The following is a 22,612-nucleotide window of genomic DNA, read 5'->3' on the forward strand; positions in this document are numbered from 1 at the left end:
TTTTTGCTACAAATGATGGGGACAGCCATGCTTGAATCTTCTGTCAAAGGCAATGGATTTGCTACAAAACAAAGCTCACAAATGCACAAGCTTATGTTCACTGTAGATGATTAGGTAGCATGATCCTTTAGAAAAGCAGCCAAACAAAATGCAGGCTTAACAGTACCCTTCTATCTACATATATTACAGTACAGACATACAGACCTTACTAAACGTAATTGAATTATTACCTTTGTTTGTTTTTCTTTATAGTACTATATAATAACCTGCCTTTTTCTGCAACCGTGGATCGCATGTACCTTGTATTCCTGTATATTCACAGTAGTTTTTCTATGCTACGGTATCTTTGTATCTTTGGACTTTTGTGTAAGTACTGCTGTTATATAGAATATATGTATATTCATAGTTTTATCAGCAGTAGATTTTATATTTTTCTTTCTAAAACAATAGCGCAGTCTTCCCGAGGTTTAATTTAGGTTGTAATAAGAAATTATCAAGCTAATCCTGCTGCAGAGCTAGGTGACTGCTGCGCACTATGACATTTTCACTCCTGTTCTTAAACTTAGACCACTCGTTATTTTTTGTTAACTAGATTATTGAGGGGTTTTCCATACAAATTATTGTCCTGGAGCCTGCCCACACAGACATCTATACAGCTGAGGATTTAAAGAAATGAACTTCAGCTTTAATATTTCTGTCTCATAAGGCTTCAAATGCAACCTTTTAAAAGATGCTACTACTAATGTCAAAAAGGGAAGGAGCAATACCCCGCTGATTCTTTTCTTAGTGGTTTGGATGATAGGGTGGGCAGGCCAGGCTGTTGTCTTGCACTTTTTCTGGCTCAAAGTGAAGAAGTGCAGAAATACTAAAGCAGCAAATTGCAAGAGATGGATGAGGCATAAGAGTTGTCTTCCAGATTTCCCTGCTTGAGACTACTTCATACTCTATTAATTGCACAGTGCTCTGCCTCATCAGTTTCTTGTTACAAACCATTTTATTGGACACTTATTAAGATTTTGCTATCTTTGAAGATGGTGCCCTGTTTCATTATCTAAAAGAGCAAGAGGATAAGGGCTTCCATCTACAGTGGGGATGGATGGAACAAAGGCAGTTTTGTCAGAGGTGTCCTTATGCTTTTCTTTATTTTTTCTGTCCAGGTTTTCACATTTAGTGTACACATGTTCTTTCTGTTTTTACCACAGAGGCTTAGGATCACTTATCACTCTAATATTCACAACTGATATTAGAGGACAAATTTCAGGTAGTTCTGTAGAAGTTCAGTGCGTGGGCAGGAGCCACTGATTAATTAAAGAGGTATCCTAATAATCATTGGCATTTAACTGTCCTACTTAGCATAGGCAGTAAATGAATGGCTCACAAAAGCAGACTTTAATTTTTTACTTTGCTTTCCAAGTGCATAATCCCTTTAATCCTTCACTACTTGGAGGTTTTTTGTTAATTAAATGGAATCTCTGCAGGCTCGGTGATTCACATTTCAGGACAAATACGTGCACTTAACAGGGGGAATGTTGGCATAGGTCTCACTGGGCAACTTGAGGTTTAAAGCAGTTCTTTCAAGGTTAGTTTGGTTTTTTGTTTGTTTGGAGTCTTCCCTTCACTGTTTAAGAGATGGATTCCAGTTTATCAAATAATTCCCGCTACAAGGATTAACTGATTTTCTCTGTGATGACTGACTGACTTTCTGACTGATCTTGACTAGAGTGGAAAGCTGTCCTGAGGGATGGAAATGATCAACAGGAGTAGACATTAACAAAGGTGAAGGAAGCAGATATCAGACCTTTGTCTTCTGATTTGGCAAGTTGAATGTTTCTTGCTACACTGGAACTAAGGAATGGGAGCAAAATCCTCTTTCCTGCAAGAATTCCCAAGGCAGATTTACGATACAAGATAGTTCTGAAGAGCAGTCACTTTTTAGCCTGTTCCTCTTATTCCTTTGATACATATGCATTTTTTATGAGTAAGGCTCGTAACAGACAGGACCAACTGGTTACCTCTGAGCAGAGTCTGCAGAAGAGATATGGAAATAAGAAAAATCCACCTATGCGTGGAAGTGTATCGTTTCCATGCTTGGAAGAGTGGGATTAGGACCTGTGTCACAAGGAAAGGATATACATCTGATGTGCTCGTTCTAGCACAGTCCTGTCTTTTCTCTTTATGGTCTTGCTGCCAGCTGTGTAGCTCCTTTCTTCTGATGTGCAGAAGAACCATCTGGTTAAGAAGAACCCTCATATAGCAGGAGGTGAAGGATATGTAAGACCAGGAGAGGAAATGCTGCAGATCTTTGCAAAGAACAACAGTCAAACTAGCTTTTAGATGCCCTTTATGTTCCTGCTCTCATTCCATCCATTTCTCCACTAGTCCATGTGATAATCCTCCTTCCTTAAGCTGGAGAGGGTGATGGGGAGGTATTTCTGGCTGTTTGTAACTGCTCAGCTGTATTCTTGGCTGCTTCAGCTGCAGAAGTGGGTTGCTTTACAAAGGCTAGAGCATGCATATAGTATCCCATCCCAGCACCTGTGTAGCTTTTCCAAAAATCCTCTACAAGACAAGCAGGAGTTATGCTTAGAAGGAAATAATCCATTGCCAACCACCATCTGTGGAAATAGGATAGTGCCGGAAGCCTCCAAAGCCTTCTTCATTTACTACTCCTTTCTGCCACCACGCTGATGTTTTATTTACATGATGATCTCTTTCTGTGTCATTAGGAAGGACTGGAAGAAGGTGCAGAAACAGTTATATAAGGTAGGATAATTAGTACTGCCACAGCACAGTAAATCCTTTTCCTGTTCTGTAATTCCCTAAGGCACATCTAATCACTCTTGAAAAGCACATAAATGTTACGTGTTACAGCCTCACTGTTCCATGTGAGAAGTATCCTGATCATAGCCTACCCTATTGATGAGTGCAGACATAATGAGATGCAATGGCAAGAGCATAAGTTACTGGCATATCCGCTGGCTTCCCGAGTAGAGTGCCTGTTCAGATTTCTAAATCCTTTAACTCTCAAGTTAAAGAAAAGAACCAACAGCAGCTTCCTTTTCTCTTATCAAAACTCATAAGTTTGAGGGAACCATCAAGCATTTTCTGTCGTTACACCTCTACTTCCATAAGGCAATACACTTATTGAGGTGTACCACAGCAAGTCAAAAAGATGCGTTATTAAGGGTGGCTGTAACTCTGATAATGTAAATCAAGAGGGAAAAAATCTCTTTGGCCTTCTGATGAGATTGTAGCTTGACAAGACAGCTGTGGTGCTGAACTGCAATGTTGCAGCTCCCCTGGATTCAATAATGTTTCCTCCCACCACTCCTTTCATATACCTGTTCACTGTATTTTCCATTCTAGTTTAAGAAAAATACATTATGCTTTAGATACTTCAGTAAATTTTGCTTTAGATGTGTAGTACATTTTTTTTTCCCTAGAAGTATGCTCTACTCTTTCAAAGTTGCTCTAAAATTTGTATAAAGGTACACTGAGTAGAAGTGGTGTGATAGCTTTTTTTTCTTTTGTTGTTTTGCTTGCTTACAGGCCCATATAGTGTTCTCTTCAGGTTAAATGGTTTATACTTGTTCCAAATGGAAAGTATCAAAATATCAATGCTGTGAATATTAGAAGGATTTTTTGTTTAATATAAATGTTTCTCAAGTCTATAGTGTTGTAACTAAAGGCAAATTGTCTCTTTCACCACTCCATCCACCTTCCTCTTTTTTCCAGAATTGCGTTTGTTCTAAACCTGCTGAAATGCTTGTCTACGGGAGAAAAGTGAGCTAATGTAACCTAAGATTTGGTTTAAAACTGACTTAAATGGTAACTAAGACATTTTATTTCAGTTTTGAAATGGCTTGTTTCAGTTTGGATTATGTAAACTGAGAGTAGATTTAACAGGTTTAAGATACACTACGATAAGTCATCCTTAAATTGAAGTAGGTGTCTTTGTATGGGGTTTTGCACTTGGTAAATCAAATAAAACCCGATTTATTTTCTTAATGCAAACAGGTTAGACAAACAGGAGAGATTTTCCCTGATTTCAGCGGGTGTTCAGCTGGTGGTTTTTTCATGAAAATATAATCCAGTTTGCTTCAGAGTATCGCAGGAACAGTCTGCTGCTTTAACTGGCAGGCACCCAGGATCTAGAAGGTGAAAGGAAACATAGTAGATGAAATCATAACAAACTCTTGCCAAACTGAGGTTAGAGGGAATTTCCATTTTCTTTGTAGATGGTATTAAAAGTTCTTATTTACAGTGAGGGCAATGACAGTATCCAACAGCCTTTTCCGTGCCAGTTCCAGGGATAGAAGGATGCTCAGCCATCTGTTCCCGATGCACAGCTAACACCAAACCTGTGGGAGGGAGAACCTCCTTTGACAGACTCTGAAGAAAGCTCTGTATCAGGGAAGGCTTGTTCGTAGCTGAGAGAGGAACTGAGGTAACACTTGGTGATAGATTAAGACTTTGTATAATTTTAATTGTGAAACTTACCTTGACTTTTTATAATCACCTGTTTAAAATGCAAGCAGAGTGGTACAAGTTGCCTGTTTAATACTATTTCCTATGTGTTAAGTCTCTTCAGAGTAGATAATCTCCTATGGAGGTTTTCGCGTGATTAGTGTTACTATCAGAATGACTGTTGGAGAAGATTATGCTTCCATCCTATGAAGGATCTGATAGAAAGACTGAAAATAATAAATCATATTCTGCTTTTAAAAAATGATATGATGTTTATATGTTTGAGAGGAGCTATTAACAGTTTCAGAGTCTCTCGTCCAGAAGTATCAGGCACAGAAACGCACAAGCATGCCTGTAGAAGAAATAGAGGTGAGAGACAGAAAACCTTTTGCTATGAACCTTTTGCTTTCCTCAGCCATACAACTATTGCAAGACATCACGAAGCCAAGACATGTGACAAACACGCTTTTAATTACTGATGTCAGTAACTGTGCCATGAAATGGTGCTGGTTCTGAAAGCAATAAAAAAGCAGCAGGCTCCCCTGCTTAAACTTATCTTTAAAGAGAATTTGTCTCCTTTTTCCATGCCTTCAGAACTCTGCCTGACATCACCTGGGCCTCCACACACAGTTTGGCTAAGAGGACACTTTCTGACTTCCAAGAAAAACAAATGGAAATGCAAAAATCTTGCATCTGGCCTGTTACCTCATCTTCGGCCACCTGGGCTGCTTGAGAGTCGTCATTGCATTCCCTGCTCCTTTTTGCTTGCTACATAATAAATTAAAAAAACTGCTGAGAAAAGAGACATTCACAGAAAGCAGACAATACTTAGAGCTCAAAGAGTTAGAAGGACTGATCTGCATTATTTCTACATGAACTGTGATAAGTTTCTTCAGGTATTAAAGAATTCGTATGTTCAATAAAAGCTCCCTGTGAAGCCAAGATGCACATGATCTATCAATTTTTTGTCATCACCAAAAAATACTTCTTTTCCACAGCCCTGGCTCTGCATTACGTTTAGTCCTTCCTTCTGCCTTAATTACCAATAACTGAAGATACATAGTGCAGTTTCTTCCCCTTCACCCTTGCTGGAGGAAGGATTTTACAGTGCTCAACATGCATGCAGGAAGGCTGTCATCCTCTGTGTTAAGAAACAGACAAATTCAGCTACAAATTCTGTTCAGGAAAGCTAGCAGAAGCTTAATTCTGATGACAGTGTTTCTTTTAATCTAGGGATCATCAATAATCTTTAATCATTGATGATCCCTAAATCTTACTGTGCAATTTTTACAAAAGCTTGGGAGAACAAAACATTCCAAAAATTGCACGTGGCATCCCTGAATGAGTTAGATCAGCTGCCTACAGCATTTCTGCTTCTGTGACTTGTATAGTAGCCACTTGTCAACTACTGATCTGCACATTATCTAGCTTTGACTGAAGTTTTATTAGCTGCTGTGGATTTTTTCAAATGACAAAAGAATAATTTAAAAAGGAAAAAAAGGAAGTTACAAATATCTGGCTTTTTTGCAGAGGCAAACTTCTGAACAAACTTAATTGATGAGTCTGCCCATTGCATTTCCAAAACATACTGCCAGAAGTGGTTTTACAGCTGACTGCTACATACATAATGAAAAGGAGGATTTAAGCAAGTTCTATGTAATACCTTTAAATAAAAATATCTATTTATGTGGGGTCTAGAATGGGAACAAGCTTCTAATACATTTGATCTATGTGATCACAGTGAAGGCAAATGACACAACACACAATGAATTTATGTTCAAGGAAATGCATGATTCTATGGCTATAATTTGAGTTCTTTATAGAAAGCCGCAATTTGCAGAACTTGAATATTGTATAAATCTGAAAGCTGCTGAACACTCCAACTGTCTTAGTATTTACAGTGCTGCTTTTGTTATTAACTGTAATGTCCTGCTCTGGGACTTAGCAGCAAAACAGATTAATTCACCTGTATTTCTTTTCAGTTCTATGATGACTACATAAAATACAGCAGTGCTGCCAAGGCATTCTGGTAGCAAGCAATCACTGCAGTCTGTAGTGTAAAGTGCCCTGGTCTTCCCTTTGCATTTGTACCACGATTTATTTCACTTCTGAAAATAACATATCTTTCAGTCTTTGCTTTCAGTGCTTCTTGGTTCTTAGTTATAAACAGATCTGCTTTGTAGATGTAATTGAAGTATTTCGCAGAAGTATGAATTTAGACAATCTCTTCCTCTGTTTCTGTGGCCAGATGATGTGCGTTGTGAAATGCAGGCATATCTGCGTACATTTGACAACAGATTCTTGTGCCAACAAGATCTGTTTGATCATTAATTCAGGCTTCTGCACTCTCAAATGACAGAAGTCATGGGTAGAATTATCCACATAATCCTTTGACTGAAAGGCAAATTGCTCCTGATATTTTATTAGGAATGTATTTTCTTTCTGTGAATGACTATTCCTTGAAACAGTCCAGAAAGCCAATTTTGGTGTAAATGTGTCCCTTTATTCTCAGAAATCAATTTGCACTTATTTAGGATTTTTTTTTTCCTCCACAGGCTTTGTTTTGATTCATGGGAATCTTATGCCACTCCTGAAGCTTCAGTATAAAACAGCAAAATTAAACTGTCTGAAAAAAAGTGTTGTAATGAGCACCTCATTGTTCAGCAAGTCGATTTATTTCTGCTTCAGGTACAGAAAAGGAAAATAAGGGTTTTGCACTCTCTTCGGAGCATTTCAAAATATATGCAGAATGCACTAACAAAATGTAAAATTCCAACTGGTATCTTTTTCCAAGGAGAAAGCACCAGGTGTTTTGAGTCTTTTACAGGATGTGTACATTAATTCTCATATGTTATGTGTAGATTAGAAACTAATCACAAGCAGAACTATTTTATTCTGTTCTAAGATATTGTCCACTGGTGCAAAGGTCGCTCTTTGACTTATAAATAGACTGGTGGCTTTTCATGTGTCCTGTCGATGTCTTTAAGTTTGTGAACCTGACGTAATAGTCACTTAGTTCTCATGGTTGAAAGTACTAATAGAGAAGAGGAGACTTGGGCTAGGGATAAAAAGAAAGATTTATTTAAATATACTTCACAGTTTAGGCGTTGGTATGACATTTATTTTCTCACACACTCTTTTATATTTACTTGTATACAAGTTTATCAAAATGTGTAAGTAAGTGTGGTTTCATGAAAATAATCTGCTATCATAATCTGCTGAATGGAGAGATGGGCTGTCATTCTTCAAACACAAGAATAGCATTCTCTAAGTTGAAATCGCGTAGAGGGGAAAAATCACCCTTTACATGACATATTGGTGGGTTTTCATTCTATTTTTTGAATAACATTTACTGAAGAAATAAATTAAAATACTTGGTTTTGTGAAAGGTTAAAAATGATGTTGCAAATGCCATGAGTCAAACGTGCATTTTCTTTTTTCTCAAGACCAAAGTAACAGTAATTGATCAAAGAGACAGATACAGTATCTGATGTTAAAATCTTTCCAACCTCAGAGCTACAAAAATAGTACCAGAAATGTATCACATCTACATATACCACATCTGCAATGTACATAATATGTTTACATCACCTAAAAGATCAAAGTTGAATGATGTAGGATTGAAGGTGGTGCAGTCCAGCTGCACAGTAACATCTATTTCTAAGATCAAGTCAACCACACTTTTTCTCAGTGTTTCCACTGCCTCTCTTAAGCCAATAGGTGTAATACAACAGCAGATGCAAGCTGTTATGAAACACTTTGCAGCTCTAGATTTTTATGGCTTCCTCTCTCCTACATATAAGATGGTGTGCAGTGGTCAGGCCACGTATCCGTTTCTGGAGCTGATGGGATCTGAAATGAGGTCTATCTGTATTTGCACACAAAACCCAAGACTGTTGGGTTTGAGCCACACTTCAGGAGGAGCTGCAGCTCTAGACTCAAGAGGATGCCTGGTAATGTTAATAGAGATCATGAGTGTCACGTGTGGCTCTACTATGTGCTACAGATCTCCTTTTTTAGCGTCAAATGCTTTCAGACTGCATGTAAATTATGGCTGAAGCACCATTTATAAGAGGGACCAGAAAGCCATTCTGCCCTTATATTACTGCTTTTAAGTGCAGTACTTCTTTCTACATGTAGATCAAGTACCACTTCTTCAAAATATGATTCCTAGTCCTAGAGGAATAAAGTCCGCAAACTAGATCTTTTTACTGATTTATTTATTTATTTTAAGAGATGCAAAAGATGCACTTTTTCCTCAGTGGCTGGACTATTTAGCGCTCTGAAATTCACAGATTCTGATACTCTCTCTATGTAAACAGGTTCTTGTTCTGTGTTCCAAAAGGAAATTTAAATGTGGTTGACCTGGACAGTCCAATTCCTAGTTCACCAAAAGATCTCTGAATTCCGTGGATTTGCCACAGCCCTGATATTCACCTTGTTCTTCCTCAGGAAAGCGGCAGCTGCAGGCATCATCTTCCTGAACTGACTGTTCAGGTGTGGTATGCACTAAAGAAAAAGATCAAATGTTCACTTTCTGTTGTATTTATTCAGCCATCTTATTTCACCCTTCCTCAGTCACAACTGCGGGACATCAGCAAGAAAAAAATCTTCCAAATGATTCAATAATCTGAAATTATTCCTCTACAGCATGTACATCTGATAAAACTAATTTATTGTACTTTGTCTTCCCTAATGCAACAGGAGCTGCTAGTGCTCTGTTTGCCATAGGAATGAAAGGAAGACCAACACAGACTTCTTAGATTTTTGGAGTAAAGTCTCCTGTATTTAGAATTACACTAGAAGATCAAGCCCTTATCTCTAGGAAAGGGGAGAGGAAGAGAGAGAGAGAGAAAAAAACCCAAACAAACAAAAAATTCCAACTATAAGCTATGTTGGATACAATTCCACCTCATCTTTGTGCTGAACTCTTGAGCTTCTCTGGGGCTTAATAGGTCTCAGAGGGCAGTGCTGGATTCAGGCTGACTCTGCATCTGTGTAGCAGTACGTCCTGACTGATACCCCCTCCTCTACTGCAGCTGAAGTTCAAAGACGCTCACTCTAGGCCATGCATTACTGTTTCTGAGCAGACAGAACTGGCAAGTGCTATTGCCATGCATGCCAAGGATGGTACTTGGAAGTAATAAACAGAACTGGCCCTTAACCGGATCAGCCAGGCTCAGCTGAGCTTTTTCACCTCCCATGAATACTTCACTTCTGTGGATATGCATGCAGTTAACCTGCAATGTTGACAGAACACCCACAGGTAATTAAGTGCTTTCTGCAATAAAAATTCCAAACCTGTTTTCCTTTCAGTTGTTGTTTCTGACTTACATGGCCAAAAAATGAAGCTATCTGCAACTATCTTTGAAAGATACATAAAAACCTGGATTCCTGATTTCCATCTAGTTTCAAAAAGAAAAATTGAATTGAAGAGTGTATCTAGCTTACTTTTCTTGAAGACAGCATGTAGTTTCTTTTTCTGCCAGACACTGAAGCATATGCATGAAGGTAGCAGAAACACTATGCACAACAGCCCAGCTACAGTAAGACAAATTCTGATAATGTCCATCTGGAGGTCCTTCCCTAGGAAGCAAACAACATTCTCTAAGAAGCGTTACAGAGCAAAGTTCTATGGCCCTTGAATTAGCTGACAACTTTGTCTCCAACTCTGCTTCTGGATAAGTCTGCAACACTGGAAATGGATAGAAGAAAACCACTCTTGCTTTAAATGGTAAGTGAATGAGCTGTAGTATGTTTCAAAGTAGGTCACAATTCTTTAGCTCTATAAGCAGTATTATACAATGACCCACCTGGCACAGTGATAGACAATGGAATTGCAGGAGATGTGGTAGGTAGAGTAGTGACTAAAGCACCACTATCTGAAGCATGTTTGCAAATGACATCTTTTGCTGCAGTTCCAGGCTCCAGGACCTGGTTTGCAGAGCACCTGAAAGACATTTAAAGCAAAACAGAAAAAAAAAAATCACGGAAAAAAATCCAGTCAAGTGTAGTAGCTTGTAGCATTTATTTTTAGATCACTTACTTTGTCCAGTTTTTACAGGAGCCATTGGGCTGATCGTTAAAAGTTCCATAGCGGCAAGTTTGGCAACCTTCAACAAACAAGGACAGATAAATTTGTACAAGATGAGCATTTAAAACATGTGAAACATTATTTTTACCTGCTTGTACAATTACTATGATCCGCGTTCATAGAATTACTATTTCAGAAGCTGCTCTGAGTACGCAAGGCAAGTCTTTCCCTGTGACCAGTTTATCGGGCACCAGATGCCACAAATCATCTGGAGTTCCCAGCTCAGTTTCCCACATGCTGGCGACAAAAAACCTGTTGTGCAAAGGAAACTAACTGGTGCACGATTTGAGCTGCAGTAGGGCTCAGAGTTCGGCGGGTTTGTATGCTGCTGTGCTCGCTCCACGCACCATGCAAACTGTTTAGCAGCAGTAGCAGCTTTTATCTTGCGAGGTCTTTACTCGAGTTGTTCTGCGCTGTGCAAGAGATAGTGGTGCGTCCGGTGCAGCGAGTGCAGGAGGTTTAAGCTGGTGGGGAAAGGTGACCTTACCGCTCCCGGTGTTCTCCTGGCCCACATCGCAGCTTCGGTCGCAGCGGGAGCAGCCGTTGCCGCTGCAGTGATACCCCTCCTTGCACGTACACTCAGCATCGCTTTTTGAGGAACACTCTTTTAAATACTTGAATCTTCCTGGAAGGTGGAAACGAGCCGTGGGTTAGGTATGCGCTCAGGCACACGCAGCCCAGCAAAGGCTCGGGACCTTTGCTCTCACAAAAATGAGGCTGGGGGCTTCAGCGGGAAGCCCCGCAGACGCATCGCGTTGTTTTGCGGGCGCCGTTTTCACTCGCAGCGACGTGACAAAACTCACGCACGGTCTTTTACCCCGGGAAGGTAACACGGGGCAGCGAGGAGCCGCCGCCGTCCCGCTCGGTACCTTCGCACTTCCGGCAGAGGGTGCAGCCGCTGAGTCCCGCCGCGCTGGAGAAGGTGTCGGGCGGGCACTGCCGGCAGGCCGCGCCCGCGCCCCGCCCGCAGCCCGCGCTCACCACGAAGGTACCTGCGGGCCGAGACAGAGGGTGGCTGCCGCGGGGCCGCGCGCGGCGCCCGGCGCCCCCCGGCCCGGCCCGGCCCGGCCCTCACCCGCTGGGCAGTCGGCGCCGCACGGCAGGGCGGTCGCGGGCCCCGGGCTCAGCGCCAGCGCCAGGAGCGCTGCCCGCAGGAGCGCCCGTGCCCGGCCCGCCCGCGCCGCTGCCATGGGGTCGGTGCGTGGCGGCGCGGCCCGCTGGAGTGCGCGCGGGGCGGCGGGCGCCGGCCCTTACGGGCCGCCCCCGGAGGGCCTGGCTACGTCAGCCCGGGGGCGGCAGGGAAACCCCGGCCCGGCGGGGCTTTCCGCGCCCCCCCCCCGGGCGCGACCCCCGGCTCTGCCGGGCAGCGCCCTGCAGCCCTGTCAGCGCTGCCGGGCAGTGCCCGCCGCTCCCCATCGGGGCTTCCCGGTGAGTCCCGCGCGGAATCCCCGCGGTGGCTTGGCGGCACGGCCCGGCCCGTCCGCGCCGCGGGCAGCGGGCCGCTCCCCGGCCGCGCCCCCGAAAGGCGCGGGGGAGGGTCTGAGAGGCGTGGCCGGCGAGGGCAGAGGGGCTAGGCCGCACCGACGTGTCTGCAGACACCTCCGCCGTGCGCGGAGACGCTGTGTCTGAAACCGCCTCGCGGCGAGGTAAATCCCACAGCGCAGCGATAACGGTCCCGCCGGCGCTCGGCGCCCTCCCCGCGCGGACCGGGCCGGGGGCCGCAGGGTCGGGCCGGGGCGGCTGAGGCGGCTGGGAGGGGAACGGTGCGGCGGGCCACGCGCGCGGGGGGCGGGTGACGGGCCTGCCGGCACGAGGCCACGTGACGCTCGCTGCCCACGAGCGGCGGAGGCGCTCGCCTGACGCGCCCGGCGCTCCGCGGAAGCGTGGCCCCGCCCCCTGCGGCTCCCCGCGGCCAATCCCCGCCGCTCTTGCGCGGGCGCGAGGCCGCGGGCGGCGTCGGCGGCGGCCTGTGGCCGCTAGGCCGGACCGCGGCCGGCGGCGCGTGCCCCTCGCGAGGGCGGCTGCCGCGTGCGTGAGCCGGCGCCGGGCCGCCCGGGCAGACGAGAACGGAGGGACACGGTGGAATGCGCGAGGAGCTTTGCAGAGTGCGTTATAGCTGGCAAGCGAAGGCACCCCTCAGCTGGCGCGTGCCCGGCAGGCAGCGCGAGGACCAGCCCGTCGAGGGGGCTGAGTGACGAGCAGCGTGAGCCGCACACAAAACCTCCCGTGCCGGGAGCCGAAGCCCGCACCAACCCCCAGGACAGCCCCCAGCACAGCCCTTCCCTGGGACCTGCTCTCCTGTGACGTGAGCCGGACTCGAGCTGCTCTGCCAGAGCTCTCGTGAGCCCGTCACCAGGGAACCAGAGCCGGGCTGCCAGCACCTGCCAGTAGCGGGTTTACGCAACAGGGCTATCTGCAGTCCTGGAGGGCCCCGCTGACAGGTCCGTCGGCCTTTCAAAGCATAGAAACCTCCCCTCAGAACCAGGGAAAACTCTGTCCTTGAGCCGTGGGCATTTTCTGTGTACCCTGAGCCGCGGGAAACAGGGATATGGGTGGGACATTTTGGGCAGAACTTGGAGAAGAACGGTGACTTGGTTCAGCGCTCCACGTAGGTGCGAGGGCTGCCTCAGGAACAGCAGCAGCAGCAGCTCGTTTTGAAGGTACGTACCTCGCGATTGCGCTGCTGTAGGAGGGTGGCGTCACGGTGGTGGGCCCCGCAGCGCTGGCTGAAGCTGCGTTCTGAGCGAACGTGAGAAAAACGGAGCGTTCTGCAAACGGAAAAGGAGGACGGACGAGTAGCGGAGACGCGACCGCGGGCAACGCGCTGAGGGGGCGGGGGGGGGGAGGCGGGCTGCAGGCCGGGGGTGCGGAGGGGAGGTGGCGGCGGCCCCGCCGCGGCGGGAAGGCGGAGTCGGGGCGGGGCCGTCCAGAGTCGCCCGCGCCTCGGCCGAGGTGAGTCGCCGCCGGCGCTCCCGCCGCCCGCGCGGGCTGCGCCGCGCCCCGGCTCGCCGGGGCTGGCCGGAGGAGCCCCCGGAGGGCGGCGGGCGCGGGGCTGGCCGGGGCGGGCCGCCGCGGGCCGCCGCTTGCGGAGGGCGCGGGCCTCTCGGGGCCTTGCGGGGGGGGCGCGGAGGCCCGCCGGGGTTGCACCGCCTCAGCGGTGGCTCTGCTCAGCGCCCGGCCGCGGGCAGGGTGGGAAGGCCGCTGGCTTGTCTTCCGGGGGCCGAGCCTCCCCGCGTCTGTGCTCCGCGCGATTGCGGGCTCTCCTGTGCCGCAGTTCGTGGTCTTGTGAAATCCTTGCTACGACGGATGGCGCCGTGTCCTAAAATAAGCACACGAATATGTCGGGAGGTGGCCGTTCATCCGGACTGGCTGAGCTAATGACCCTTAAAGCTTCCCTTGCCTCTGGTAGCTAGCTGTGTGCTCGGGGCTTTGAAGGGTGTGGTTTTTTTAAAGCCAGCCTTCTTAGAGTTTCTGATTCAGCCATCTGCCAGAAGTCTCGAGAAATGTGCGTGTACCCACGTAGGGGAATACGTTTAGCTTAAAGGTTTGAGGCAGCCTGTGCATATGCTGGCACTGAGAAGCAAATGGAAGTCTTGTATTTACTATGCCTAGATAGCTCGCTAAATGAAGTGGCTGTTATGTCTGTATAACTTGGTTCTGCCTTTTTGGAAAACAGCCTTGCCCTGGCAGCATTTACAGCGTGACAGCTATTTGCATACACACGCACTCACGTAAAGAGCAGTACTAATGCTCGAGAATTTGTCAGTGTATTATCATAAACGTCTAAGAACAGTAGGGAGAGACTGCATTTTGCCAGATCAGGGGAAAGAGAAAAGCTTTTGGGATCAGGTGCCTATTTGCATCTAAAGAACGAATGAAAGAGAGAGCTACAAACTATGATCTAGAGTATTTTTCTACAGTAAGAAGCAAATACAGTATTTCTGCATTATGGATATTCAGGTAGTCCGTTGCTAGTTAGTCAAATTCACATGAAAATTAATTTTGCAGAATCAACATATACCTTCAACATGAATTATTAAGAAGCTCCAGGTTGTCCTGAAGTTAGTGCTAATACCTATGATTTGAATATACTTGTTCAGTTGGCCTTGCATTTGACAGTACGTAAAGCTGCCCTAAAAGTTGGATTTGACACACTGAATTAGTCTGCTTGGGCTGGTTCTGCATGCTGCAGGACGCTCTGCTGTATATTACTGTGTTCTAGAAATACTGTCTTTCTAAATGAGGCTAACAGTAGGGAGCGAACCTGAAAATAGGTGAAGTTGAAGCAGGATGAGGGGATGGTTTTCTTTGTGTAGGGAACTAAATGTGGATCTCATTTTATGAAGAGCTCCCAGGTGCTACGTGCATTTCTGGGTGGAAAGTCCCTACACAGGAAAAAATCCCTGTCTTGTAGAGTGGATCACCTGTGAAATGCCTTCTCACACCACTCATACTGGTCTGATGGACTTCTATCAGACCAGTATGAGTTAGTGTGTATTTTACATGATGTAGTTAAAGTTGCTTAACTTAACCTTCAAATGGAAATTTGGCCATTCACCTCAACTTGAATTCAGGAGCTAAAAAAAAAAGTCTTAAGCCTAGTTTGTTCCATTTGCTAAATTCTGTGGTCTGCTCCCCCATCACACATATGCACACACGTTTCTCCCCCACAAAACTGTGAAATACCCAGAAAATCTATTGCTCAGGTTTTGCAGGGGCACTGGTCGAGTCATTATAAGTCACAGGAAACTCTTCATGAAGCATGCTGTGTGGAAACTAAATACCAGACATGAGGTCAAAGCTCATGCAAGCCCTTTTTGTAAACGCTGACCTAGGTAGGAGTCAGGAGTCTGGGTATGAGTGAGGGTGTGCAAATTGAAAACAACTCTGCCACCCACCTTGAACCCTTCTCTCTGGCACACTCAAGTCATATGAAGTCTTGATTAGGCCAGGCTGCTTCCTGTTCTGGTGCTGATGTGCTGTGCCTCCCGCTGCACAAATGTCTTAATCCCTTAATATCATAATGCATTCTTTGTAAAAAGCTCTTTAGTTAAATGGGATTGCTATGAATATTAATTAAAGCTAGTGAACCATTTTGAGGTGGCTTAAATGAAAGATAATGCAAAAATGCAAATTACTCACTGTTAAACTTCACCGTTAGGAAGGATTTGTACTAGGTGATTTGCCTTCTAACCACGTTGTCTCTTTCTACCCCCCTCAGCCCCTCCCTTCACAACCATCTCACCTAATAGCAACCCCTCAAGATATGGCCTCAAAAAGAGCATTGGTGATTCTAGCAAAAGGGGCAGAGGAGATGGAGACTGTAATCCCCACTGATGTTATGAGAAGAGCTGGGGTGAGTATGTAGACAATGAAAAATCTTTTTGTGAGTGCTTGGTCAAGGGAAAATCTTGGCCTCAAGTTGATGTTCATTGCTAGGAGTTCAAGGTGTAGTCTGTTGTATGAGGTGAAAATTTACCCATGCCTTCTTGCTGGTTAGCAAATATTCGTGCCATGCCCCAAATAAGCGTGCACAACTACTGACATTTGTGCAAAAGATAAACTTTTAAAATAGGAGCCTAATGTAAACTGGAGTGGGTGTTTCAAGTAAATCTTAGCCTGTCAGAAAACATGGCTAATCCCATGCATAGTAACAGGAAGTGCTTTTTTTGTAGGGGTCTGAGCAGCTTGGTACATTACAGCTCATGACATTACGTAGCTTTTCTTGAGCTACTTTTAAAATTCTGTTATTAACCAGAATTCTGTCTGGTGGGATTCCTCATGCTGTTTGTTCCTTTTGCAACTATAGTGGTACACAATGTTATCATCTGATTAGGTATGAAAATAACATTTTACATACACCAACTTCATGTGTATAGAAATGACTAAAATGAAAATTACCTTCTCCCACCACCTTTGTCATTCCATTAATGTTCTCCCCATTTTGGCTGCCCTAAGAAGCACAAGCTTGTCTGCTTATTTAGTGAATGTGAGCTGTGCCATGCCCATCTATGATATTATGACCGGGCATCTAAAAGTCAAGGGAGAAAATTGAACACGCCATAAGTGTGTTTGAGAATGGCTTGAGCCTGCAGAGAGACTTTAATTCAATACCTGATCTACTTAGTCCAGCTCTCCTGAGTTGTATTGTTTTGTTTAAAACCTGTGGGATCAGGTGTCCTCTAAATGTCCTGTTTGAAAAGTTGAACTATTAGTTGAACTATTGTTAATCTCTAGGTGAATATCACTGCTTACCTTGTGCGTTTGAACTTCATCGTGGTTTGGGGAAACTTAAATGTTGCTCTGTTCTTGACAGCTTTCAGTAGTGCTTTGCTCATTCTGTATACTACTTAAGCACTAATGTATAAGAAAAATGCCCTAAATTCTTGAATTGTAACAATATATGTATTCTTCTGTTAGATCAAGGTGACTGTTGCAGGCCTAACAGGAAAAGAACCGGTGCAGTGCAGTCGAGATGTCTTCATTTGTCCAGATGCTAGTCTTGAAGATGCCAGAAAAGAGGTTGGTCATTCCCCTGATGTGATACAATGGCCAACATAGCCTTTCTCACAGTTTCAGGGGTGAATTTGGAAAGTTTATGCATTACCTTTAGAAATACGTTGCATGTTATGTTAGCTCTATGCAGTACTGAATCACAGAACTGCACATCCCGCAGTGCTCCCCTTCAGTGTTCTCCTGCTTCATAGCATGCTAGGATCAGACAGATTTCTTAATTCTGCAAGGGTATTTGTTTTTGCAAAGCTTCAAACATAGAGCTTTATTTTGTGTGCTAGTCAGCCCAACAAAATACCGTGATTTGGAACAACTGAAAAGTTCTGATGGGAAGCTAAACAATGCTGTTAGACCTGTACAGTAAGGTTGGAGCAAAACCACTTGTCCTTACAATGCAAGAGCTGCCATTTGCTTGCTGAAGGTCTTAAATGCACTAGGCTTAAAAGTTAGTTCTGTGACAGACTTTATCAACAATAGGCTCTTCCTGGAATAGGAAACAGTATTTTGTTCCATAATTGGAACTGGTTCTCTGATCATGAAGTGTTGTTCGACAGAAGAAAAGGTAGATCCCTTTGCTTCTCACTCGAGTCAGCTGTAGTGCCCTTAAAACAGTGTAATGTATCTACCAGCCTCTGTTGAAGAGAACAATTTTATCTTTTGTTTGTTTAGGGGCCTTACGATGTTGTGGTCCTGCCTGGGGGTAACCTTGGAGCTCAAAACTTGTCAGAGGTAAAGTTCTGGTATCTTAAAGATTCATGGGCATTCTCATGAGTAGTGGGTGGTCTACACTTGCTTAGTAATACTGCAAATTCAGTTCAGCATCTGAAAATTCTGTTCTGAATGAATCAGTAAACTAATTGTTAATTGTCTTAAGCCTTCTTGTGGATATATAGGTGAGACAACTGGGTAAATTCTTGGACTTTGAGTGTCTAGTTAAGCAGAATAAAAGTGGAAGGGTGCTCTGTATTGTGGGAAAATCTCTGTCTGTAATCACATGAAGATGAAACAGTTGCAAATGACGATTTAATGCCATGAAATTTAAAACAGGCTGAACCCACAGGATTCTGTTCCTTTGCTCAAGAATTCTGTCCCTGGTGCAAAACTGTTGTAGTGGTGGTATAAATACCTTGTGGAAGGCAGGCAGACAAACAAGTCGATCTATCAGATAGGATTTAGATGGTATCACACAGTTTGTAAGTCCTGGAATATGCGACAAATATCCCGTATAAATCTTCTTAAGAATGATAGAGACTGTCTGGAGGTATCTCATGAATACTCTTTCCTATCTGTCATGTGAAGTTTTCGAACAACAACTTTCTACGGCTATGGATTAACCAGCTTTTATGTGGGCGAAGTACTTCCTTGCAGTTCCTTCTGATTTCCTTGCTCTTTCCTTGTGGGGCAAGTATTTATTGGTTTCAGTTTTTCTCCTTCGTAGTGTTTTCATTGCCCTCTGTCCTGAGGCAGGATGGAGAGTTGTCAGCTGGTTTTCTTTGTGGAACTTGTTTATGAATTTGCGGTGGAAAATATTTCAACCGTGCTTCAAATAATCAACCCCAAACAATGACTTGTGATATGGTTTCTTCATACAGTCTCCTGCTGTGAGAGATATTTTGAAGGACCAGGAAAGCAGAAAAGGCCTGATTGCTGCTATATGTGCAGGTGGGTTAACAAGACGTCTTGCTTTGTAAAGCATTTGGATATGTTGAAAGGGCATGCAGTCAGTTTCCTGTCTTAGAGATCTGTATTCCTGTAAGTTAGTAGCAGGGATTTGTACTATACATGCACCCATCAGCATTTGAATTTTTTGTAAAGTTAATAGCAGAGGAATCTCTAAAATATGTGAACTCTTATCCTGCAAGGTCTGCTTGGTACCCAGTTCTTTCCAATGAGTTGTGTTACTGTCTTTAACCTAAAAAGTGAAAGGTAATGTGGTAGGATTTTTTACAAAATATTTGCTTATTCTGGTGATCTTTCTGCGAGGACACAGTGTTGGCAGAACAATCATTACTATAAATTTATCTCACATCTCCTCTCCTGCCCTTTAGCTTCAGAAGGAAGGCTGTAAATATAGAATTACAGGCTCACCCTCCCTCGTCTGAGTGGTAGCAAAAGATGGAACTACTCTGAGGAGAAGGTTGTTTGCTTACATATTCTGCACAGCTAGGTATCCAGTTCATTCCTTTGTAAGATTTGTATGTAAAAAAGCAGGATGAACAATTGCCAATACTCCCAACTGAACTGAGAGGCTGGCCTAGGTACCTGTAGCTGAGAACAAGGAAAGTGGTGATGAGCGTGTAAAAGACAGTCTAACAGAGTGTGTTTGTGGAGTGTGTTTTCACTTTTGTTTTCTGGTACGTTGCTGGGGGTTTTTTTGCTTTCATTCTTCAGTTAGGTGATAGGCATACAGAGTCGTGAACATTCTTGAATTTGGCAGTGGTAGTCTTCTACTTCTCTGTCTGTAGCTCTTGCAGAACAATCGCAAATTCACGGTTGCCCAGTAAAGGCCTTTGCTTGTAATCAGGATGGTTCATTTATTTAGGTATAATGCTTCTTAGAGCTGATTCCAACTGAACACAAAGAAGGTTATTTCCTGGACTATGTCTGAAATGAATCAAATGTACAGAAATGAAACTCACATTAGGCAAATCCTGCCTTCAGTTTCTTTTGGAATTCCCATAAGGATTTTCTGTCAGATGACCTAAGACCTCTTGACACAAACTCCTTCCTCAATTCAGGCCAAGGAGGAAGTGTGAAAAGAAAAGAGAAAGACTGTTAAAACCAAAAACTTAGCAGTTAGCCCATGATCTGTCCAAAATACTGCTGGGTATGCAATTCTAACATGTAAAGGCTTGCTCAAATGAAATTTCATCTGTTAAGTCTCTAAATTCAGGGCTTAACAAGGTCGTAAAGTAATTTTACCTAGTTAATGTTCAGATTGAAATGCAGACTTTTTGTTACTTAGTTTCAAGTAGTTTTAAATAAAACGTATTATTTGGAAGTAAAATGACCATTGTTCTTGACTCCTTCAAAGGCAACACAAGCATTGGTAGGACAGCTGCGCAAACTGGGTGTTCTCTAAACCCTCTCTTTTCTTCATCTGTTTCTCTGCACAGGGCGTTTTGTGTAATAGAATGGGAGAGGTTATACAGCTGTGTTCTTTTTGAGGCTTTTTGCTTCAGAGATAAGGGCTGGCATCAGGTTTATAAAAAGTAGTCTGTCCACGGTGAGCTTTGGCCCCTTGAGGGCCTGGTGCCTGAATGTGTGTTCTTAAAAGTGTTTGTAGCAGCAAACAGTTCCTCACTGGTGTAACTTCGTGTCCTTGCAGGTCCTACTGCCCTTCTGGCACATGGGATAGGGTTTGGAAGCAGAGTCACAACACATCCTTTGGCCAAAGATAAAATGATGAATGGAGGTATGTAATAACTTTCGTAAGTTTCTCTCTAAACCCTTCTCGGAATTTTTTGGTTTTGGCTGAACCCTTGATTTAAAGAAAGGAAAATGGCTTTTGTATCTTATTTTGTGTCTCTGAATTTCCTTAATGCTTTCCAGAATGTAATCAAAATTCAACTGAATACGCTAAGACTGTATTTCTAAGTCTGTTTAACCTGAAAATACAGGGCCCCATTAATGTTCTCATCCTTGGGGAAGATACGCTGCTGCTGTCATACTAGGAGCATTTTTTCCCTTATCCTCTTGAGGCTGAGCCATCTCTTGCCCTTTTGGTTCTTTGCCTCAGTGTTCCCAACAGCAAACCTCAGCAGCACCTTTCCTGCTCTCTCATGAGTAGTGCTTTGGTGCTGTGAGCAGCTGATGGGTCTACACTTCTTTCTCATAACTAAAGGAAGTGGTGGTGAAGCACTATTAAGAAGTCATTCTGTGAACGTTAACGAGCTTGAAGGTGAGCAGGAGATGGCAGGGTTCCTCCAGTTTCCTCTGCATGCATTTGGAAAAAAGAAAGTTGTGAACAGCTACACAAAAGCAGTCTGACTTCCAAAAGTAACCCCACGGGAACTGACAGGCACAGCGAGCGCTTCTTGATGAGCTTGTAGAATCAGAGGTGCATTCCCATACCATGCGAATAAGCTGCCAGAGCTCCCTGCGGGCCCTTTTCCTCCCCGAGGACTGCAGGTAGTGATGAGCTGCTTGGTTCCGGGGGGCAGGGGTGCAGCGCCCGAGGCAGGCTGGGCCCGCACAGGTGGCTGAGGTGCCTTCTGTGGAGCACGGACGCTGTCGGTGGGGAGCCACCGCTCCTCAGCTGCTGTAGCCTGCGGGCAGCAGGCGGCGGCGTCCTGCGGCAGGCAGGTCTATGCTCTGCGGCAGCTGCGGGCACTGTGCTGGAGACTGACCCTCTTTCTGTTGTGTGTCCTCCCAAGCACACTACTGCTACTCCGAGAGCCGTGTGGAGAAAGATGGGAACATCCTCACCAGCCGTGGCCCTGGTACCAGCTTTGAATTTGGATTGGCCATTGTTGAAACACTGATGGGGAAGGAAGTGGCCGAACAGGTGAAGGCACCCCTAATACTGAAAGAGTGAAATCCTGGTGTGGGACAGGGAGTAGGACAATTTCGGATGGAGAGTCTTGTCCTTTGTAGAATAACTGTAAGATGCACTGTTGTAAATACAATTTAATTGTGGGTGAAATTAGCAACGGTACTTGCCTAAACTGGGATACCTTAACAAACCAGTGGTCTTTATTTCTGGAAAAAGATCCTGTTAGCAAAAAGCTTCATCATGAAAAAGCAGCCAGCACCTAATAATCTTAGTTAGCTCTTGGATGGCATTTAAAAATCATATGGGAAGATGTTTGCTGAGTAAATAAAAATGAAGCAACCCTGCTTGTGTGTTGTTGCTTTGTGTGTTTTCTCCCAGCCCAGACCTGTTAAACCTTTTTACCACTATGGCTAGCAATGTACTATTGAAAACAACTGTCTAGAATCTCACACAGTTCTTCTGACGTGTGAGCTGAAATGAGAAGGTGGTCAAGCACTGGAACAAGCTCCCTAGGGAAGTGGTCATGGCCCCAAGCCTGTTGGTGTTAAAGAAGCGTTTGGGCAACGCTCTTAGATACATGGTTTAACTTTTAGGTTGCCCTGTGCAGAGTCAGGAGTTGGACTTGATGATGCTCGTGGGTCTCTTCCAACTCAAGATATTCTGTGATTCTATGAAATAGATTATTAAGTTGTAACTTAGAATTTGTTAAAACAATATTTAGTTTCCTGTATGCAAATAAGGCCAATTACTAGTATTGATTCTAAGACAGCATGGAACTAAATTAAAAGCGGGAATATTCTTACCTTGTCAAGCACCCTAGAGTTCCTATAGCTAGCAGGTTGTCCATGATACTATTGGAATTTGTCTTCTACATTAAATGATTGCAGATCCATTGAGCTATTCAGGCAGCTAATAATCGGCATAAAGCAGGAAGTTTGGACTTGGTAGCTTACCACCAGTAGCAGTGCTTGTTTCTGCTTACTGTAAATCAGAACTTGATACAAGCCTGGCTTAAGTGAGCGTATGTCAGTTTAGAGGAGTTG

General features: G+C 44.4%; 3 protein-coding genes across 7 annotated transcripts in view; 2 read left to right on the top strand and 1 right to left on the bottom strand.

Moving 5' to 3' along the window:
* PER3 (period circadian regulator 3) overlaps window positions 1–7,405 on the top strand; it is a 47,573-nt gene extending 40,168 nt beyond the window's left edge. Inside the window, exon 25 of the mRNA XM_072884068.1 lies at window positions 7,023–7,405. The gene's annotated coding sequence lies outside the window, so the exon portion shown is untranslated. The remainder of the gene's footprint in view (window positions 1–7,022) is intronic.
* Window positions 7,406–7,633: 228 nt separating this feature from the next.
* TNFRSF9 (TNF receptor superfamily member 9) lies at window positions 7,634–12,441 on the bottom strand. The gene is made up of 7 exons (XM_072884084.1): window positions 11,637–12,441; window positions 11,431–11,553; window positions 11,049–11,186; window positions 10,514–10,580; window positions 10,281–10,417; window positions 9,919–10,053; window positions 7,634–8,976 (listed from the first exon to the last, which is right to left on the bottom strand). The coding sequence occupies exons 1-7, from the start codon at window positions 11,749–11,751 to the stop codon at window positions 8,849–8,851; spliced, it is 843 nt and encodes a 280-aa protein (XP_072740185.1). The 5' UTR covers window positions 11,752–12,441; the 3' UTR covers window positions 7,634–8,848.
* Window positions 11,414–21,913, top strand: PARK7 (Parkinsonism associated deglycase). Of its 5 annotated transcripts, none has more exons than XM_072884083.1 (7): window positions 11,414–11,549; window positions 15,783–15,917; window positions 16,982–17,083; window positions 17,744–17,803; window positions 18,667–18,736; window positions 20,403–20,489; window positions 21,451–21,913. In XM_072884083.1, exons 2-7 carry the CDS (start codon window positions 15,828–15,830, stop codon window positions 21,609–21,611), a joined length of 570 nt encoding a protein of 189 aa, XP_072740184.1. In that variant the 5' UTR covers window positions 11,414–11,549; window positions 15,783–15,827; the 3' UTR covers window positions 21,612–21,913. The 5 variants fall into 5 exon arrangements, with proteins under 5 accessions (XP_072740184.1, XP_072740180.1, XP_072740183.1 ...); XM_072884079.1 differs by lacking the exon at window positions 11,414–11,549 and adding an exon at window positions 11,969–11,989; XM_072884082.1 differs by lacking the exon at window positions 11,414–11,549 and adding an exon at window positions 12,084–12,207.
* Window positions 21,914–22,612: the final 699 nt, after the last annotated feature.

Source organism: Ciconia boyciana, chromosome 19 (genome assembly GCF_034638445.1).
Source record: "Ciconia boyciana chromosome 19, ASM3463844v1, whole genome shotgun sequence".
Lineage (NCBI taxonomy): Eukaryota > Metazoa > Chordata > Aves > Ciconiiformes > Ciconiidae > Ciconia > Ciconia boyciana.